The 20,373-nt window shown below is 38.2% G+C and overlaps 1 protein-coding gene across 1 annotated transcript in view; it reads right to left on the reverse strand.

Annotated features, from left to right (window-relative positions):
* Positions 1-3,621: 3,621 nt before the first annotated feature.
* The window catches only part of LOC306853895 (serine/threonine-protein kinase NLK-like), a 74,400-nt gene continuing 57,648 nt past the window's right edge, over positions 3,622-20,373 (reverse strand). The window contains exons 8-11 of the mRNA XM_079391580.1: positions 11,305-11,391; positions 10,564-10,762; positions 9,363-9,456; positions 3,622-3,862 (exon numbers count right to left, since the gene is read on the reverse strand). Of these exons, the coding sequence (XP_079247706.1) occupies positions 3,808-3,862; positions 9,363-9,456; positions 10,564-10,762; positions 11,305-11,391 (435 nt within the window). The 3' untranslated portion in view covers positions 3,622-3,807. The remainder of the gene's footprint in view (positions 3,863-9,362; positions 9,457-10,563; positions 10,763-11,304; positions 11,392-20,373) is intronic.

Consider the following 20,373-nt stretch of genomic DNA (forward strand, 5'->3'; position numbering starts at 1 on the left):
TGAGCAAAATAATATTTTAATTCAGTGGTTCTCAACATTTTTGACTCAAAATGCCCCAAATATGTCTACAATAATCTTTATGATTTTCCAGTTGTTCATGATTTAATCATTAGGGACTAGGATTTTAAAGAATATTTTTCACTCCCCATTTCTGATAAAATATCTTAAGAGCTTGGCATAGCTAAGAAAATGTATATTTATAGAATTAGGCTATTCAGTTTTCTAAAGAGTGGGAACCCTGATTCTAGTTGATTAGAGGTTGAACTAAAGTAACACGTATCTTAATTTTATGTGTATATTCCCAGTCTTATTTTAGATCATCTTGAGGCTGCCTGGTTGAGATTCACTGTTTAAATGACTAGATTTTTTTCCAGTTCCCTCAATTTCATCCCCCAGCCTTCATGAAGTGAAATTAGGAAGGGAAAACAGCACCACAAACATAAGTATTAGCAAGATTAAAAGGGTTGTTTTACTGTGAAAGATTTGTATAGCACCTTCAAATGATGGTTATTCTCAAAATAAACTTTAATTTGGCACCTTCGTCTAGGCTAAGAGCCCGTCTCTCACTGATTAATAGCTACTGTAACTTTAAGTGTAACTTTCTTTTACCATTCTACTGGCATTTGAAGTTTGCAATTTGGCACTCAATTTAACTCGGTCAGCAGTTTTGTTTAGTCTTTTAAAAAAAAAAAAACCCATTAAAACCATTTTACAATGCAGTGCTAATAAATCCACGTATTTGTAAGTAAAAAAAAGGACAGAAACAACACACTTTTTTAAATGTCAACATTTAATGAGCTTCACCACTGTACTTCAAATCTACACTCTGAAAAGAGGCCGGTGATTTTTCAAAACACAGAACACATCCACAGAGTCCTTCCGGTCCCTAAGAATCACCTTCTCAGCTTTCAGGGCATCGAATGCGAATTTTACATTATAGTCATATATGTCGTAAAATGTATTCAAATACCATTAACTCTGAGTATAAACTTCAAACTTCCTTATAAAAACTTAACAGCAAGTGCAGTACCTTCCCCATTTGGCCCGATCGAGCTTGCGTGTTAAGTCTCTTCTCACAGGCTCTGTTTCAATCCACACATTATCTTAGGTACGCCTGCTTCTTACGCCTTAACATTGCCATGTATTTTGTACGTTTATCTCATCCGACGCTCTCGGTGAAGGATACCATGTTAATCATCGTGGGTATGCTGTGTGATCTAACAGTCAGAGAACACTGGGGTGAGAACATGGTACTTTGTACAAGGATATGATGATGGGAACCACCTCCAACCAATTGCAATTTTAATGACTTTGATTTCTCTATACAGGGTTTGATAGGAATATAAAAGTCGGAAGGGACATTCAAGTTTTAAATCTCCACATAAAAATAAAAGCGTGGAGGTAAACAACCAAGTCATTGAGCTCAAGAGGTAGAGACCAACAATGTGAATCCATTATATACATATACACAAACAGTTCAGTGTTTCTTCAAAGGAAATTAATAATAATTAATAATAATAATAATTAAAAAAGGGCTCTACTTCAATACTCATATCCACAGCTCTGCAGCACACAGTACACAATTAACATAATTGGTTATGTGTTTTTTGTTTGTTTTTGTACTTATGCTGATTTGGATTATTTATTTGTCTACACTTTCTAGTGCAGGGGAAAATAAAAAGAAGAAGAAAAGAGAGAGAAAAGAATATGTACATTTATATGCAAGTCTCAAAAATAAAATAAAATTTCACAGCCCTAAAAAATGTGCAGGCTAATTCAACTTCTATACAGCAGTATTACTTTTTTTTTTTGTTGTTTGGCGATTTTTTCTTTTTATTCATTTTTTTTGTAGATTTTTCGTTTCTATTGAAATCTACCTGCTACTCACTTATTTACATACCATACTCAGTGGATCATGGGAAAGCATGCCATAGCACATTGAGGAAGAAATAAAAATAATTCTCTAAAAATATATTAAATATTTTCCATTTGTTTTCTTTTAGTCCAAGAGAGTGCAGAAAGCATTATGGGAAGTTTAACACTATTTGTCGCGCCACAAATAGTGAGTGTACAGTGAGTGAAAACTACTCCAGACCCACAATATACACCATTTCCCAGGCACCCTTTTCAGATCCATCATCTCCATGAGTCTTTTAACAGAAAAAGGGCTTTTGAGGTGGGTCAAAGTAGACGGCACTGAACTGACATCTACGGGATCACTATTGTGATGCCACAGTCAGTTAGAAGCATGCACGGGGTCCATACATGCACTCTCAATGGCGTTCGTCACTTGTCTTTATAGACAAAGTTTGGTAATATACCATTGCAATTATGGAATGGTTTGGTTGACCAACAGTACAACCCATTATTTATTTATTAGCTTTTTTTGTTTTTAGTTTTTAGCCTTTAATTTGGTTTGCATGCTATTCTAGATACTCCATCAGGGAGAGCAGGGTTCAAAGGTAATCTGAAAACATACACCTCCCCATATCGTTTCGCTACATGCTAGTTGGGTTTTCAGTCTCGGTAGGAGACAAACACCAGCGAGATTTCTGGACATGCTCACAAAATCTCCTTCGCTTCCTTCGGTACAAGCATTTTGCCTCAGGCCAATCTTGCATGCTTTGGATCCTTTTGAGTCGTTGTGCCGTTCAGTCACCCATCCGAAGTACTAAATACTGACACAACACATCCACATTCAGGAGTACTGAGAGAAGCTTACGAATCAGTATATCTGCCAAGTGTTGCGCTAAGGAATACTGATTTGAAGAGTTGAATATGAGACGGAAATCGATATACGAACAAAAATCGAGAGAGAAAGAAAGGAAGAGTGCAGACAACAGCAAAAATGGAAGAAAGTTGTAAAAATCACACCGCCGTTGAAGGCAATAAACGCAATGAGCAGCTCATTCTAGCCAAACGAGTAGTCACAGTTCTTAAGATGCGGTCACGCTAGCGATATTTCAGTTTTGCTGCCGATTTTTTATTTGTTTTCGTCGCCAGTAGCTGAATTGTTTATGAAGCAGCTTTCTGTCGGTTGGCGCGACAAATTTACATGACCAACTAGTTCTGCATCAGGAATTTTTTCAAAACACGCAGATTCCTGAAACAATTAGATTTTGCACTCGAAATTACGAGCAGCGGTTAATGTGACCACACCTTTCACAAGGGCAGTCACCTAAATTCACAAATTTATATGGATGGGCCTAATGAATAAGCTACTAATGAGGACAGTGGTTTTTCGCCCTGGTTCTAGCGTGAGCGAAAGACAGATTCAGAGGAACTTGCCTTCTTTCCATACTACATGAAGCACTGCACTTCCTGTTTCCATGAATAAATAAAGCGTGATTACTCACACACATAGTCGTGATGAGTTTTCCTTCAGGGATACTGCACAGACTCTGCCGCCCTGCTGTTCAAAATATAAAATACAAGTCCACAGGGGTCGACTTCGTCTGCCGAAAGTACAGGTTCGTACCCTTCATGAACCTTTAGTATACTACTACAGAGCAGTGGGTGTGTACGAACGGACCCCCCCGTGACCATGCCCACCCGTCCCGTGTCCCACTTGAACTCATCAGCAGTGGTTGCTTCTATAAAACTCCATTTAGTAAGTATTACAGTACACACACACACACACACACATCAGTGACATGGCTAGTCCTAGACTCCAGTGAAATGCTACGCAGGTTTGGGGATGCCTGGGGGTCAGTAGTCCAGGGGGGGCGAGGGGTGGACGCGGAACGGGCCGCCGGAGGGACGTCCACCACCACTGTTTATCAACGCCATCTTCTCCGCCGTCCTCAGCTATTCCCAAACCAGAGGAGATGGAGGCATCTCAGAGGGCTGAGCTACTGTTGAGCTGTGGACAGAAAGAAAAGAGGTTTTGTTATGTTTTGCTTTGTTAAGGAGATGTCTCCATCTAGTGTTGAGACACTGACAAATAAGTTGCAAAATAAGCTTGAAAAGCCCCAGATTTGTCAGGACACCAAAAGTTGCAGTAGTTTTAAGCAGAGCTGGGTAGTAACTGATTCCATGTAATCTGGATTATGTAAATTAAGTACTTGTAATTAGATTAAATAGCATTTTAAAATACTCTTAATCAGACTACAGTTACTTTTTATTGATTATGTGATTACATATGCATACAATAACACACTTTTCTCCCTAATTCCTCTTTTAAATGTTCCTTTCTAAAATAGTCTACCGCTTATATACACTCAGAAAGTCATTCAGTTTTGTGGAAATTCATACAAAGACCAGTCATTAGTCAGGTGGATACACAACATTTGACCATTACAGGTTTAAGAAGAGTATCAATATTGCATCAACTATTGATTAAACACAATTCTTATTTGAATTATGACTCAGTAGGTTATTTAACATTTTATTGCAATGTCATTGGGAGGCTTGTTTCTTTCAAACACATTAAAATGCACAGATTCATGTTATTTCTTGCAATGCAGGCATTCCCAAACTTTTTTTTTTCCATATAAATAACTATATTTATATTTATTTGTTAATTACAATGAATGGAATATATTCTCTGTGTATTTTTATATCAATATGGTACATTATACTATTTAAATTGATGTGATAAACTAGTTAGGCCAAAAGTAATCAAAAAGTAGTCTGATTACACTACCTAAAATATGTAATGTAATGCATTACGTTACTAACTACAATTTTTGTCATGTAATTTGGAATCAGTAACAGACTACAATTTGTAAGTAATCTACCAGGCTCTGGTTGTACACATTAACGGTTAGAAATTACATTATACACTCTTTTATGTAAAAATGTTCAAGTTCAAGTTCAAGTTGAGCTTTATTGTCATTCCGCTACATGTGGGGACATGCAGTGGAACGAAATGTCGTGTCTCGCAGGACCACGGTGCTACATAAATACAGACATACAACAATGAAGTAAGAAAAAAACACTATAAACCTATACACTACTAACAGATTTAACTATAAGTATACTATATATAAGTATTTACCCTATACAAACTAAAAGAATAAAGGATAAAAAATACAACTATACGAATGCTTCACATAAATATTATCCTATACAAACTAAAAAATAGAAGACGAAAAATACAAACTGTACATGTGCAAAGAGAGACATTTGAGTCAGCAGCTGGTTGGGGAACAGTGCAGGATGATTTGTAGTGCAAGAGCATGTAAACATAACATACATATATTGCTGAGTTTTTTGTGAGATTGTGCACACGCAGCAGTGTGTGTAAGTGTCCATAGTGCACCTAGTGTAGAGTGTGAGTGTCCATAGTGCACATAGTGTAAAGTGTAAGTGTCCATAGTGCACATAGTGTAAAGTGTGAGTGTCCATAGTGTAAAGTGTCCATAGTGCACATAGAGGAGAGTGTCCATAGTGTAAAGAAAAATAAGAATAAAATAAATAAAAAAATATATAAAAGTTCCATACAGTTTTTCTTTGGTGTGGTAAGGTTTGGGGTGGGGGGTGGTCCATGTTCAGGAGGTAGGGGTTTGCATGAGGTTTCAGAGGGGGGCGGGGTGGTTTGAGTTCAGGGCTCTCACAGCCTGGGGGAAAAAGCTGTTGAGCAGTCTGGCGGAGCGGGCTCTGATGCTCCGGTACCGTCTTCCTGATGGTAGGAGCTGGAAGAGACTGTGGGAGGGATGGGTGGAGTCCTTCACGATGCTGTTGGTTTTGCTGGAGCATCGTGTAAGGAAGATGTCCAGGATGGAGGGGAGAGGGGCACCGATGATCTTTGCAGCTGTGTTCACTGTCCGCTGGAGGGTCTTGCGGTCAGCAGCACTGCAGTTCCCGTACCAGACAGTGATGCAGCTGGTCAGCACACTCTCAATGGTGCCTCTGTAGAATGTGGTGAGGATAGGTGGAGGGAGACTTGCTCTTTTCAGCCGGCGGAGAAAGTGTAGGCGCTGTTGTGCCTTTTTGGAGAGTGACATGGTGTTGGTGGTCCAGGTGAGATCCTCTGTGATGTGCACCCCCAGGAATTTAGTGCTGCTGACTCTCTCCACAGTCGAGCTGTCGATGGTCAGTGGGGGGTGGTCAACGGAGTTTCTCCTGAAGTCCATCACAACCTCCTTTGTCTTCTCCACATTGAGGGACAGGTTGTTTGTGCCACACCATTCAGCCAGCTGTGCCACTTCCTCTCTGTAGTGCGTTTCATCGTTGTTGCTGATGAGACCTACCACTGTTGTGTCATCAGCAAACTTGATGATGTGGTTGGAGCTGAACTTGGCAGTGCAGTCGTGGGTCAGCAGTGTGAAGAGCAGCGGGCTGAGCACACAGCCTTGTGGGGCACCTGTGCTCAGTGTTGTAGTGCTCGAGGTGTTGTTGCCGACACGGACTGACTGAGGTCTTCCAGTTAGAAAGTCCAGGATCCAGTTACAGAGGGAATTGTTAAGGCCCAGCAGGTTTAGCTTATTTATGAGCTGTTGTGGGATTATTGTGTTGAATGCCGAGCTGAAGTCAATGAACAGCATTCTAACATAGGAGTCTTTATTTTCTAGGTGGGTAAGAGCCAGGTGGAGGGTGGAGGAAATTGCATCGTCCGTAGAGCGGTTTGGACGGTATGCAAACTGGAGCGGGTCAAGTGTGTTGGGGAGGCTGGTTTTGATGTTATGCATGACTAGCTTCTCAAAGCACTTCATCATGATTGGAGTCAGTGCTATGGGACGGTAGTCATTGAGACAGGACACAGGTGATTTCTTTGGTACCGGTATGATTGTTGTGGATTTGAAACACGTGGGGACGACTGCCTGACTCAGCGAGGTGTTGAAGATATCTGTTAGGACATCTGTCAGCTGTGCAGCACAGTCTCTCAGAACACGGCCAGGTATGTTGTCAGGACCCGCAGCCTTGCGTGGGTTAATCCTAGATAGGGTCTTCCTTACGTCGGCTGGGGACAGACAGAGCGCCCGGTCGTTGGGAGGTGTGGGCAGTTTTTGTGCAGGTGTGTCATTCTGCATTTCAAACCGTGAATAAAAGTTGTTGAGTGCATCGGGGAGGGATGTGTCCTCATCACAGGCCTGTGGCGGGGGCTTGTAGTCAGTGATGGTCTGAATGGCTTGCCACAGGCTCCGTGTGTCTCTGCTGTCTGTGAAGTGGTTGTTGATTTTTTGGGCATATGACCGTTTTGCTTTTTTGATGCCACAGGACAGATTGGCTCTTGCTGTTTTGAGGGCTGCTTTATCTCCTGATCTGAATGCTTCATCTCTGGTCTTTAGCAACCCACGAACCTCTGCTGTCATCCATGGCTTCTGGTTTGCACGTGTGGTGATGGTTTTGGTGACTGTCACATCATCAGTGCACTTTTTGATGTAAGCAGTCACAGTTTCAGTGTACTCATTCAGGTCTGTGTGGTTGTTGTAGGTGGCTGCCTCTTTAAACATATTCCAGTCTGTGTCCTGGAAGCAGTCCTGCAGTGCTGAGGTGGCATTGTCTGGCCATACTGTGATCTGCTTTTCAACCGGTTTGGTGAGTTTGAGAAGTGGTCTATATGCTGGGATTAGCATAACAGTGATGTGGTCTGAGTACCCGAGGTGGGGGCGGGGTTCAGCCTTGTAAGAGTCCTTAACTGTTGTGTAAACAAAGTCCAGTGTGTTGTTTCCCCTTGTTGCAAAGTTCACATGTTGGTAGAACTTTGGCAAAACTGTCTTTAAGTTTGCGTGGTTGAAGTCACCGGCTATGATGAAAAAGCCGTCGGGGTTATTTGTTTGTTGTTCACTGATGGCGCTATACAGTTCACGAAGCGCGTCCTTAGCGTTTGCACACGGGGGGATGTAAACCGCAACGATAACAATGGCCGTGAACTCCCGCGGCAGATAGAACGGTCGACACTTCACAACCATAAACTCCACCAGCGATGAACAGTGTTTTGATAATACCGCAGCATTGTTACACCAGTCTTTGTTGATATAAACACATAAGCCACCTCCGCGTGTCTTACCAGACAGTGATGAATCTCTGTCCGCTCGGAAGTTGGAAAGCCCGTGCAGTTGAATGGCGGAGTCCGGGATGTTGTCGTTTAGCCATGTTTCGGTGAAAACAAACACGCAACAGTCCCTTGCCTCATGCTGTGTAGATCGACTGAGTTGAATTAAGTCCAGTTTGTTTTCCAGAGAGCGGACGTTTGAGAGCATGAGTGTTGGAAGAGCTGGTCTTGAGGGGTTAGCTCTTAGCCTAGCTCGTATACCTCCGCGCTTACCGCGTTTCCGTCCTCTCTCACACCGCTTGCGACGCTGCCTTGTGCGGGTAGCGTCAGTAGGCGAGGCCGCGGTCTCGAGGTCCGGCTCCAGCAGTAAACAGAGGCCTCGTAGCTTCTCAGTAGCCGCCGGCGAGAGTTGGTGTACGTAAGCGTTGCTGATATCCAAAAGACTTTGGCGATCATAGATGAATTCTGGGGTGATTTCCTTAAGAGTTAGCGGTAAACTGACACTATTTGGAGACGAACAGACGACATTAAACGACATAAAAGCACCGTCTTTGGGACCCGGAGCAGCCGCAGCGATCGATCGCGCCGCCATCTTCCTTCCATTAATCTTTATGTTTATCTAAATCTTAATTTAGTTTGCCTAAATATTAAACAATGGCAGGTTGCCTTCAACCCAAAGCACTTCCAAAACATGGCTCGCCTTCAAAAAATGACATTCATGCTCACTGGCTTTGATTTGGCATGTCTGTTAACCCGGAGGATGAGAACATGGACGTGAGGGTGAATCTCAAAATCTGTTAACCACTTTCTGGCTCTTATTTAATTTCAAAATTAAAAAAAACAAAAGCATGTGGGACCAATACATTTTTTGCATTACAACTTTATTTAAAAAAATAATTGATCACATTTAAACCCTTGCCAGAATTGTCAGTAGCTTTTGTAATGTTAAAAATCTCATTCTCGTTTCTGAAATGTAAAATAATAATATTAATTACCTGAATAAATAAACTATTAAAATATTTATATTTATATATATATATATATATATATATATATATATATATATATATATATATATATATATATATATATATATATATATATATATATATATGTGTGTGTGTGTGTGTATACAAATATATGTAATTAAAATATTATTTAAATGATAATGTATACATACTAGCTGTCATACTTGTACTGAATTAAATTTATGCTGACTTTAGATATATAATTTCACATTACAGTGATGAGAATTTTTGTGATAAAAAAATATCACAATGCAAAAATCATAATGGACCTAAATACAGGCCTAATTTCTTTAAGCAATTTTTTCTGAGTTAAATATAAACTGGACACTTGATCATGAGATTCGGACATAAGCAGAAGAAAGAAGAAGATGATGTAAAGCGGAGGGCAGCCTCACCTGATAAAGCTTTTGAAGGCAGCTGATTGGGGGTTGATACAGAGCGGTACCCGATTCCCCTTCTGCTGCTCCAGGATGAACTGATGAATGATCTCTGTGTGGGCAAGAAAAGAGGAGAGATGATGAGAAATAAGGAATAAATTACAGTTTACAGTTATGAATAACGGTTTACAAGCTACCTGCTATCATGCTTAAAAGAACAGGAGAAATGTTCTAATTGTTTTATGAACTGTGTTCACGTTAAATAAAATATGGGTTTTATTTTTAGGTCAATTTAATTAACAGGTATAAATGCATCATTCATTCATTCATTTATTCAACCGGTAGACAGTAAGTCAAACCTGTTAACTAGTAAAAGGCTTTTGGTAGTTCACACAATTTTGTCAATATTCCTTGTAACAAAAAAAGATGAAGTGATGTGACTCGCAGGATTAGATGACTCATAGATTTTCATTTAGAACTAGAATTTTGTATTTTCAGGACAAACCTAAATTATGAATGAATCACTGAACGAAGAGCTATTCTAGCAGCAACATTTCAGGTCAAAGAGTCGATTCTAAAGGAAGATTCTACAGGCAGACTCTGATCTCTTTATTTTAGCATACAAGCGATTAAGCTTAAAGCTAGCTCGGCCAACGTGGAAACTCCTCATGTGTCGATCCAAGAGGGGTTCCCCTCGCGTTCCAAACGCGGCTGCCTCCCTAAATCGCTTTAAGTCTCCAGGCGGTCGGCTCCATCCGCACTGAATAATCCTCCAGTGGAAACATGTTGCACGCAGGATGGAGGAAGAGGAGGGAGGGTGAAGGGCAGAGTTATTTTGAGCCGACAGCACAGTAAGCCTGCTTTTAGCGACAGACTCTCACTAATACCCGCTGACAGTGGAAGGCAAGCACAGATCCAGGGGCCCTGAATGAAGGGTGAAAACAAGGGACAAAAACAACAGGAGCAGCAGGGGATCTGAAGCAGGAGACGCCCAGCAAGACTTCTGATTAACACGCACTGGCATGACGGGCGCATGCTCTCAAATAGATTCAATTCAATTAAGACCTTTAGCTCCTAAACACGTTGTCTACAAACCGGGGGTGGATGAAAACAAAAGGTTAAATGAATAGAATACCAATGTTTGTCTCATGTGTTGTATAATGTGTGCTGCAATCAACACAAGGTGTAGTACATATGAATTGATTATAAGCAAGCTCACCTTTGACCTGCCGAACTGACGTCAGGTTCTTCTCAAAACCATCGTCAAACTTGGGATTGGTGACAGGCTCAAAGTCACTGGTGTAGACGCGGCCAGAGGAAGTGGTGTAGCAGCATTTGCACATGCAGGTGTGGTACCGCAGACGCCCCTCGTCCAGATACGGGTGCGCCAGGGCATCCTTTGCAGAGATCCGCTTCGACTGTATTGGAAAACAAACTTGTTCTGACTGAACGTTCCTTTTAAAAATGCAATAAAATGATCTATTTTACAGTTTTATATATTTACATTTATTTTTAAATGAAAATAAATAACAACAAAAACAAACGAACACACACACACACACATTTATATAATATATATTTAATTATTTATATAATATATAATATATTTTTAATTTTGATAAGTTATGTAAACATATATAGTACATTTTTATATTTCAAAATGAAACATATATATATGAACAAGTCTACATTATATAAATATATTAAATTCTATCATATTTTTAATTTTAATAATATATATTCATAATAATGTATGTATGTGTGTGTGTGTGTATATATATATATAAATTATAATATAATAGTAAAAAAAGGAAAAAGTATACATATATATGAACTTTAAAATGTTAATTTTATATGGTCTATAATTGATTAATTTTAGCATGTAGTTTAATTAGTAATGTTCCAATACTTTAGACTGTAATGTTACAGTTTATGAGAATAAAGTGTCAAGAACACTTACTGGGTCAAAGACCAACATCCTGCAGAGGAGGTGAACGGCCTCATGGGTTGCTTGACTGGACAAGGTGTACAGGACAGGAAGTGAGGGCTGCAGAAACAGGAAATGGCATGATCAGTATAGTCCGAGTATCTAATCTATTTTACCAACCTTATACATGAGATAGGAAGAAACAAACTAATATGTGATCAATGGAAAGACCACAAGTAAAATTGTTAAAAAACCCATATTGATCAACCATTACCAAATACCAATAATACAATACTATACAATGTTGTATTGAATTGTATTGTATTGTAACCATTACCAAACAAATGCGAGAATGCTGTAGAGAGTGTGAGAATGAACATGATTTAGAAACATGGCCAGCTCTAAACATTTTCATCCTGTTTTGAGCAGCAGTCAAAACATACAAACAGCTTCCTAAAAGAACGTCATGTGATCCTCAGCGGCCGTTTAGCTGCATGTCTCAAACATGCACAACATTCCTCCCAGTAGTACATGATCCTTGCGCCAATAGTCGCACACATATCCGAGGATGTGGGACAGCGGAGACAATGTGCTGGGATATTTTTAACCGCGTCTAATTATCTTCTCCACCCACCTTCCCCCCCATTCCAAGCCCCCCAGTCGACTCGCCAAAGAGTTGATTGAAAAAGCCCACCGGTAATTGCTTGTTTTCCCTGGTTAGGCTCTTTGAGCCGAGAACAGATGTGAACTATAGCTGGTGATTCACCATTTAAAAAGGGATGACGTATTGTCAGGGCTGACTGTATAGATGATGGAGGTGAAGGTGTCGGGCGAGAGACGGAGGAACACGATGGACGATGGCAAGGATTGAAAGCTCTCAGCCATAACTGGAGCCAAACGGAAACGAGGTGTGCTATTACTTTAAGTGATCAGACCTTCATTGAAGGAAGAATCTGAGTCATATGTAGGGACCAGAATATCATAAAGACTCGAAAGTGGGCAACATCTCAGAACATCCCATAAATTGTATAGCAACCTGCTAAAAATCACCCAGAACACTGCATAGCTACATCATGGCTAGTACCTAAACCCCTAAAGAGATATATTTACTTACAAAAAAGGGAAATAAAAACAAATTCACTGCCAAATGATTTTAATAATAAACTTTAAAAATAACAAATTTAATAAAAATAAAATATACTAATAAATATAATCTAATATAATAAAAATAAATTAACAATAAAAAATTAAGAAAATAAAAAATACATACTAAATAACTAAGTATGCACAGGATTACAGATTTAAGTTTCACACTTAATTTCACACTACTGTTCAAAAGTTTGGGGTCAGTCAGATTTTATGTTTTTTTTTTTTGTCTCTTATGCTCAAAATTTAATAATATTGTGAATTATAATAAAAAAATTAAATGTAAAAAAATAATTTATGAAATAATGTAATAATTAAATTCAAAATTAATTATTATACAAATATTCTCTGTAAAATACTTTGTTAAAATATATTTTAAAAAGCAAAATTGTTTAGGAGACATTACTAGTTTTCATCCTTAAGAAATCATTCTAATATGCTGATTTGGTGCTCAAGAAAAATTTCTTAAAATGATCAATGTTAAAAACAGTTTTCCTGTTTAATATTTAAATTTAAAAGTCTTTTTCTGTCATTTTTAAATAAATTAAAGCATCCCTGATGCAGTATAAATTTCTTTAAAAATGTTTTTTTACCGATCCTAAACTTTTGAACTGTAGTGTTTGTGTTGTGTTTGATTCACTATAAAGATCCATCTTATGAGAGTAATCTATTAAGAAATTAGTGGACATTTTCTACGCTCTACAGTTTTGATTCACTTAAAAAAAAGCTAATAAAAAGCTATTCAATCGGCAATTGGACTAGATTAGTTGTGCCGTATGTTTCTGATATACTAAAAAACAACCTGCTCCCTATTTGTGTCAGAGCATGTGTGCCAACTGCTAGGCTCCTCTGACAAATCTGAAAGAATATCAAATGATGGGCGTTTGAATCCAGTGGGTCAGATTCTGTGTGGGCCAAGCCAAAACTATCCCTGTGCGATTATGAGTCAAGAAGTGTGCAGGGTGAAGCGATGCACCAACGTGGTGAGGCTGCGTGAGCGTATGTGATTAAGCAACCACAGTGGGCAAGTTTTTAGTGAGTAGCTGGCAGTAGCGTGGCGTGTGTGAACGATCATGCCCTGTGGGGTGGTGTGATCGTGTGCTGTTGTATTAGCCTTTATTAGTTAAGGATTATAGCGGAATGTGGCTCTCCCTGTCCCATGATTCAAAGCTCAATTAGACAAATGATGAGTCAGGAGGGTTGACAGATGACATCATCAGCCCAGGCTTTCAGTCATCCCAGGCATGCAGGCAGCTCATGTTCCACCCTCACATTTCTGACAGTGGGAGTAATGGACTGGGCAAATTTTGCTACTTCAAATCCTGGACAGGCTCGTGGAGTCAGACTGGTCACACTTTTAAACCGTACACAAGAACTTGAGCTAGTATTAGTGGACTGAGCCTCAGTATACAACCTGACAAGTGAGTTTTACTTGTTAACTTGTTTAGTAGTCCTTACCAGGTGACCAGTAATTTGCCAGTTCACACCAAAAGCGAGAATGCTACATGATGCAAGACAATATTTTATGTTCTGCTATAGAGGGGGATTCAGGACCAATGAGATTTCACTGGGGACGGGCTGAGCAACGCTACATCAGAGATGTAGAGGTGACGGAGACAAGACGTGGTTGGAATTTTTTTTTACAAGAGAATCAAAACAAAAAGATTTTAAAAGATCGTGGTCAAACAATAAAGGTTTTTCAATGGCTGGTGCCGTCATGATATCTAGTCAGCAGTGTAAGTAATGTCTGACATAATATACAGTACATAATACAGTTTATACATACACTGGTCATTGTATAATGCAATGTAATGACAACAAATGAGATACACAAAGCTGCTCAAATGAAACACTGATATTATGCAGTATTTACTGAAAATCCACCCTCAAAATAAAAAGGTTTATTGAACAAAAAAACCCCACACATTTTACATAGCATTTGCAAACAAAAAATCATTAAAACATTAAAAATAATCTTGAAATAAGCTTGATTGGCTCTATGACTCTCTCTCCTCTCCACCTGTAGCTGGTGTGTGGTGAGCGCACTGGTGCCATTGTGCTGTGGCTGCCGTCGCATCATCCAAGTGGATGCTGCACACTAGTGGTGGTTGAGGAGAGACCCCCACACATGATTGTAAAGCGCTTTGGGTGTACAGCAATACACAATAAAGCGCTATATAAAATATTGTTTATTATAGGAAACAAAGACTTAAAAAATAATTAGTTACTGAAAATTCAACTAAAATTGACTTTTGCTATTATGTAAAAATAAAATTTTATGTAATGCAATATAATTTATAAGTTTTTTTTAACAACAAAAAAATTATAAAAAAGGAAAAATGTTTATTTAATGAAATTAACACTAATTGCACATATTTACAAATTCACACGGAAAGTATTTTAAAAGTATTTTCCTCTTATGCTCACCAAGGCTGCATTTATTGATTCTTTTTAAATACAGTAAAACAGTAATATTGTGAAATACTGTAACTTATAAAATATGTTTTTTAATATGTTTTAAAATGCCATTTATTCCTGTGATGGCAAAGTTGAATTCCTCCAGTCTTCAGTGTCTCACGATCCTTCAGAAATCATGTTAATTTGCTGATTTGGATTGAAAACAGTTGTGCTGCTTCATATTTTTGTGGAAACCACGATAATGTCTTTTTTTTCCCACGATTCTTTGACAAATTTAGTATATTTAAAAATAAAAGCATTTATTTGAAAAAATCTGTTTTCACATTAAATGTATTTACTGTAACTTTTGATCAATTGAATCTATTCTTGCTGAATAAAACTATTAATTTATTTTCCAAAAAAGGCAATTATATATATATATATATATATATATATATATATATATATATATATATATATATATTTTTTTTTTTTTTTTTTTACATAACAATATACCAAAGAAATCAAGCTTATTAGTTTAGCCAGAGGCTGATGATCATTTACTCTCTCCAAATAAGCAAAGTTACTAGAGCGTCACTTTAAGGTAAAACCAGCTTTGTTTTTCCTTTTCCTGACTGGCAACACAAGCCCAGGCTGCAGCTATGAAGGGAAGGAGGAGGAGCTACGGTGTCACGAGAAGGTTGAGAAACGAGCCTCAGCTTCCTGTGACACAGAGCCCATGTGACGTCCGACTGCCCCTCTGGCCTAGCAAATACCCCAGCAACACTCAGCAACAGGTGCAGGCCGCAGCTTTCCCCAACCGGCTCAGTGCTCCTCCTTAACCTACCCCCGCTCGCTGCGGCTGTGTGGTCCGGGCCATCTCTCCCCACTATGACAAACAAGCCATTGATCATCCTGGCAGCAAAACAACACAAAGCCCTTCAGGCCCACAAGTGCAGGGAGAGCAGACCCTGTCGCACCTGGGAGAGGGCCAAGCGAGGACAGACAGGTGGATAGGACTTGTCTGTTTGTTTATTTTTGCAGTTAGCATGCTAAAAAAAAAGCAGGGCACATTTCCTATGGGCACGAGAGGGGGAGGGAGCGCTGATATAGGAGCAGGCCATTAAACGAGCGAACGCTGACAGAGACAACAGTGATTCCAGAGAACGCTGAGCTGTAGAGCAGCTAACAGACTTCTTTCTGTATACTCCGACAGGCAGAATCTGAACAGTGTGTGTGTGTTTAATAGATATTGGGTGTTATTCACTAAAGCCAAGCGCACACCACAGGACTAAAGCTTTTCGTTCTGTGCGAAAGACTCAAGAGTTTCTTGTTTTTTTGTCATGTTTTGTTGCATACTGTACTTTAATCATAGACATTATTCTCACACAAAGTGACACAAAGGTTTAATTCGCACAACATGCACAACTGTAAACCACACTAAATCTTTAACTTGAACCAAACTCTGTCCAAATTGTGATAAGAAGAATTTTCCACAAACATTCATAATAAATAATAACAAATATTCTTGGTATGCATATTGTTAACTCTGTTTGTTGTAAATATATTAATATTTTTAGTCATTTTAGTAGTTTGCTTTTTATATATATATATAATTTAGCAATGACAGAAAAATTGATCAGAGACAGAAAAGACATTTATAATTTTACAAAAGATTTCTATTTCAAATCTGCTCTGTTGAACTTTAATTTTGACAATAAGAAATGTTTCTTGAGCAACAAATCAGCATATTAGAATGATTTCTGATCTTGTGACACTTAAGACTGGAGTAATGATGCTGAAAATGTAGGTGTCATCACAGAAATAAATACATTTAAAAAAGTATTTAAATTGAAAAATTATTTTAAATCAAAATTGTACAATCCATATTTACAACATCTATAGTAATTCACAAATAATGGAAAATATTACTTATTTATGAGCCATTGAAAAGGCTGTCATTTTATTTCTAGAAAGAGATCAAAAATTAAATAAAATAATAATTATAATTATAAAATAAAGTTTAAAGCACACAATCCCTCATTTACAATAATACAGATTCATCAACATTAGAATGAAGGGAATATACACCATATGCCTTTGCGTGAGAACCTCTTCTGTGTGCATACTGTAAGCAAAAACACTTGTACTAAAATGTTATTGAATGAGACTCATTGTGAGAAAAACAGAGAGGAAAACGAGAAAGAGGAAGAGTTGAGGAAGAGAAAGTGGCGTTTTTAAAGCAGAGTGGCGCTCTGAGATAGAATAACATTCATGCAGGTCAGGGGTGTAACTCTTCCCCCCTCTTAAAACACACAGTCAGGCTGTGTGAAAGCATATTTGTTTCCGGTTTCAGTTTGAATGGTAGCACTTAGCGCTGGTTTGCGAGCGGGAATGGAGACGGCTCTGAACACCGTATCTCTCAGATGCACTCAGATGGCCAAACTAATCTGACTAAGTGTTAGAGCCGATATGGTGAGGATGAAGATCCCTAAAGCCCCTGAAGGATCTCATTTCAAAACAGCTCAAATCAGATCTTCTCTATTTATAGCAAAGACACGGGACAGGGCGTAAAAAGTGTCTGAGGCCTCCCGCACTGATGCGAACATCAAGATGAACACATTAATGATGGGGCTTTTAAAATGTAAATTGGGAGCTGTGAAAGCGTCAGCACGTTGTCAAAACAAAAACAAAAAATGTCAGCAAGAGAGCTGAGATTCAGATGCTTCGACAGAAGAGGAACATTATAGCCGTGGCGACTCTCTAATGAGGTTGAGGACACATGGTGGTTTCCCTTCCATTTATATTAATGGCCAATATTAAATTAAGTGCAATATTATGTTAAAGGTGCCACAGAATGGAAAACTGTCTTTACCTTGGCATAGTTGAATAATAAGAGTTCTGTACATAGAAATGACATACCGTGAGCATCAAACACCATTGTTTCCTCCTTCTTATGTAAATCTTGTGAATAAAAAAGACCACTGAAAAATAGGTGAATCAGAACATAACACTGACTGTTACATAACAGTCGGGATCACTAATAGTTACGCCCCCAACATTTACATATACCGCCCATGTTCTATGCCAGCCGCCAGCCGAACCATCAGAAGTGCTGCAGGTATTGTGAAGAAACAAGCGAGGACAACAGCGAAAATGGCAGATCATGGTAATGTTATGTTCCAGACTGTGCAGGGGATGTGAAGTGCAGGGATGGGTTGGTGTCTGCATTCGGAAAGGCACGGAAAGCAAATAATGCGTTCTAATAAAATAATGCGAGCCACTAAAAGGACATGGTTAGCTCCTTGCTAGCGGTAGCCTGTTACATTACATTACATAAGATTTCTCTTACCACATAAACAGAGTAAGGAGAGATGATTGAGGATGATGGCTAAGCACCACTGACAAGCATCTGATCGTGTAAAGTGTGTGGTAAGTACTGCCGCTCCATAGAATAAACAGAGTACATCGAATGTGAAAGTAAAACGCGACAGTGCATTTGAAAACACTTTCAATGCCCAGGCTTCCTGATGCCCGAATTTTATTTACAGTATAATTACCCAGTGACATAACTGCGTGAGAAAGTATTGAAATATATATTTTCCATGTGTTTCCGTCCAGTGAGCTACTGAAATGAGCCGCACTGTGAAACAGCCAATCAGAGCAGAGCTCAACATTGAGCCGCTCTGTGAAACAGCCAATCAGAGCAGAGCTCAATTCTTATTCATGACCCTTCCACATAAGCCAATAACAGACCGTTTAATCCTGGGGACAAAATCCCATTGATATTGTATCAATGCATTCTATGGCACCTTTAATATTTATAATAAGATATTATAAACATATTAATGTTAATATTTATGGGTATTAATAAGAATAATGTTTATAATCTTAAGAGCATTCTCAAAGAAAACTAAATCTGCCAATGCCAATACATGTAGAATGCATCTTGAAAATATGCTACACGTGAAAATGTGAAGAAAAAAAAACCCCTTAATATTCTAGGGTAGGAATTTTGTTTGACGTACTGTAAAGTTACAAAAAAAGGGTTATTGTAGTTAACTAAAACTAAAACCATAAAAATATTTTCATTACTTGAAATAAATGTTAACTGAAATAAAATAAAATATATATTTAAAAACATTATTTCAGCTAGTTGTCAAGGCACATTTCTCATTTTAATTTAGTTTAACATGATGTACTAAAATAAAAATGTGAAATAAAATGAAATAAAAATGTGTGTGTGTGTATATATATATATATATATATATATATATATATATATATATATATATATATATATATATATATATATATATTTATATATATATATATATATATGACCTGATTCAGAATACTAAGATAGCATCTCAGACACTAAAATAACACTGGGTTTAAAATAACACTGTATTTAAAATACATTTAAAATAGGCTTATTTATTGCAATAAATGTATATATTTGTTTGAATAAAAATGTTATTAAGAACATTAATATCAATATGAATATTGTTAGTCTTAAAATATTGTACTTAAAATACCTTTTTCTCCTATTTGTATTTTCATAACTATTTAAAGTGCATAAAAATAAAATAGATGAAGAAAAGTGCATGTATGATTATGCATATACATACCTCATTAGAGAGGACCTATTATGCTCCTTTTTACAAGATGTAAAATAAGTCTCTGATATCCCCAGTGGTTATGTGAAGTTTTAGCTCAAAATACCCCACAGATAATTTTTTATAGCTTGTTAAAATTGCCGCTTTTAGGGTATGAGCCAAAACGCTCTGTATTTGAGTATGTTGCTTTAATGCAAATGAGCTGTTGCTCCCGGAGAAGAGGCGGAGCTTCATGAGCTCATGCTCTGGCAATAGCAGTACTGGCCTTTGCAAATAAACATTCCCCTATTAGTACAAGCCTGTTATCTTTACAGAAAATGTACTCGGTTTCAAAGTCAGTCATCTGATTATACTGTGCATAATAAATTGCGTTTATGAATTACACAGACAGGGAGCACGGCGGGATAAAAATAACAACATTGCTGGTCTCGTGGTGCATGGCATGCTATCACAAATATAAGTCCCACTCGTGATTATGAGCTCAACAAACTGAAGCGATTGCTTTCATATGCAACTTTTAACTACCACATTCCTGTTCACATATTCCTACACGTATTGGCGACTTTACTGATTTTTTCCAGAACATTTCCTTAGACAATGAAACTTGACCAGTGTCCTCAGCGGCTCAGATGGAGGAAGTCTATGGAGACTCCTATGTTCGTTAGTGCATCTCAAAACAACACTTGAAATGCCTCTTTGGCGCTGACATTATATCTCCAGCAGCTACAGCAAGTAATCAGTAATGGCGGAGGGGGACCACAGCTTCTCACTCAGGGCTGTGTCTATACTAACAGGGCAGCATCACAAATGGGTGGGATTTTTCCCACTCGGTGACATGAACAGAGGGAGAATCTGAAACAGCTCGTTCTGAGAGACTTTAATGATTTTTTTATATCATAAAATTTTTTTTTATATCATAAAAAAATGAGTGGGTGAATTT

Source organism: Barbus barbus (assembly GCF_936440315.1).
Source record: "Barbus barbus genome assembly, chromosome: 34".
NCBI lineage: Eukaryota > Metazoa > Chordata > Actinopteri > Cypriniformes > Cyprinidae > Barbus > Barbus barbus.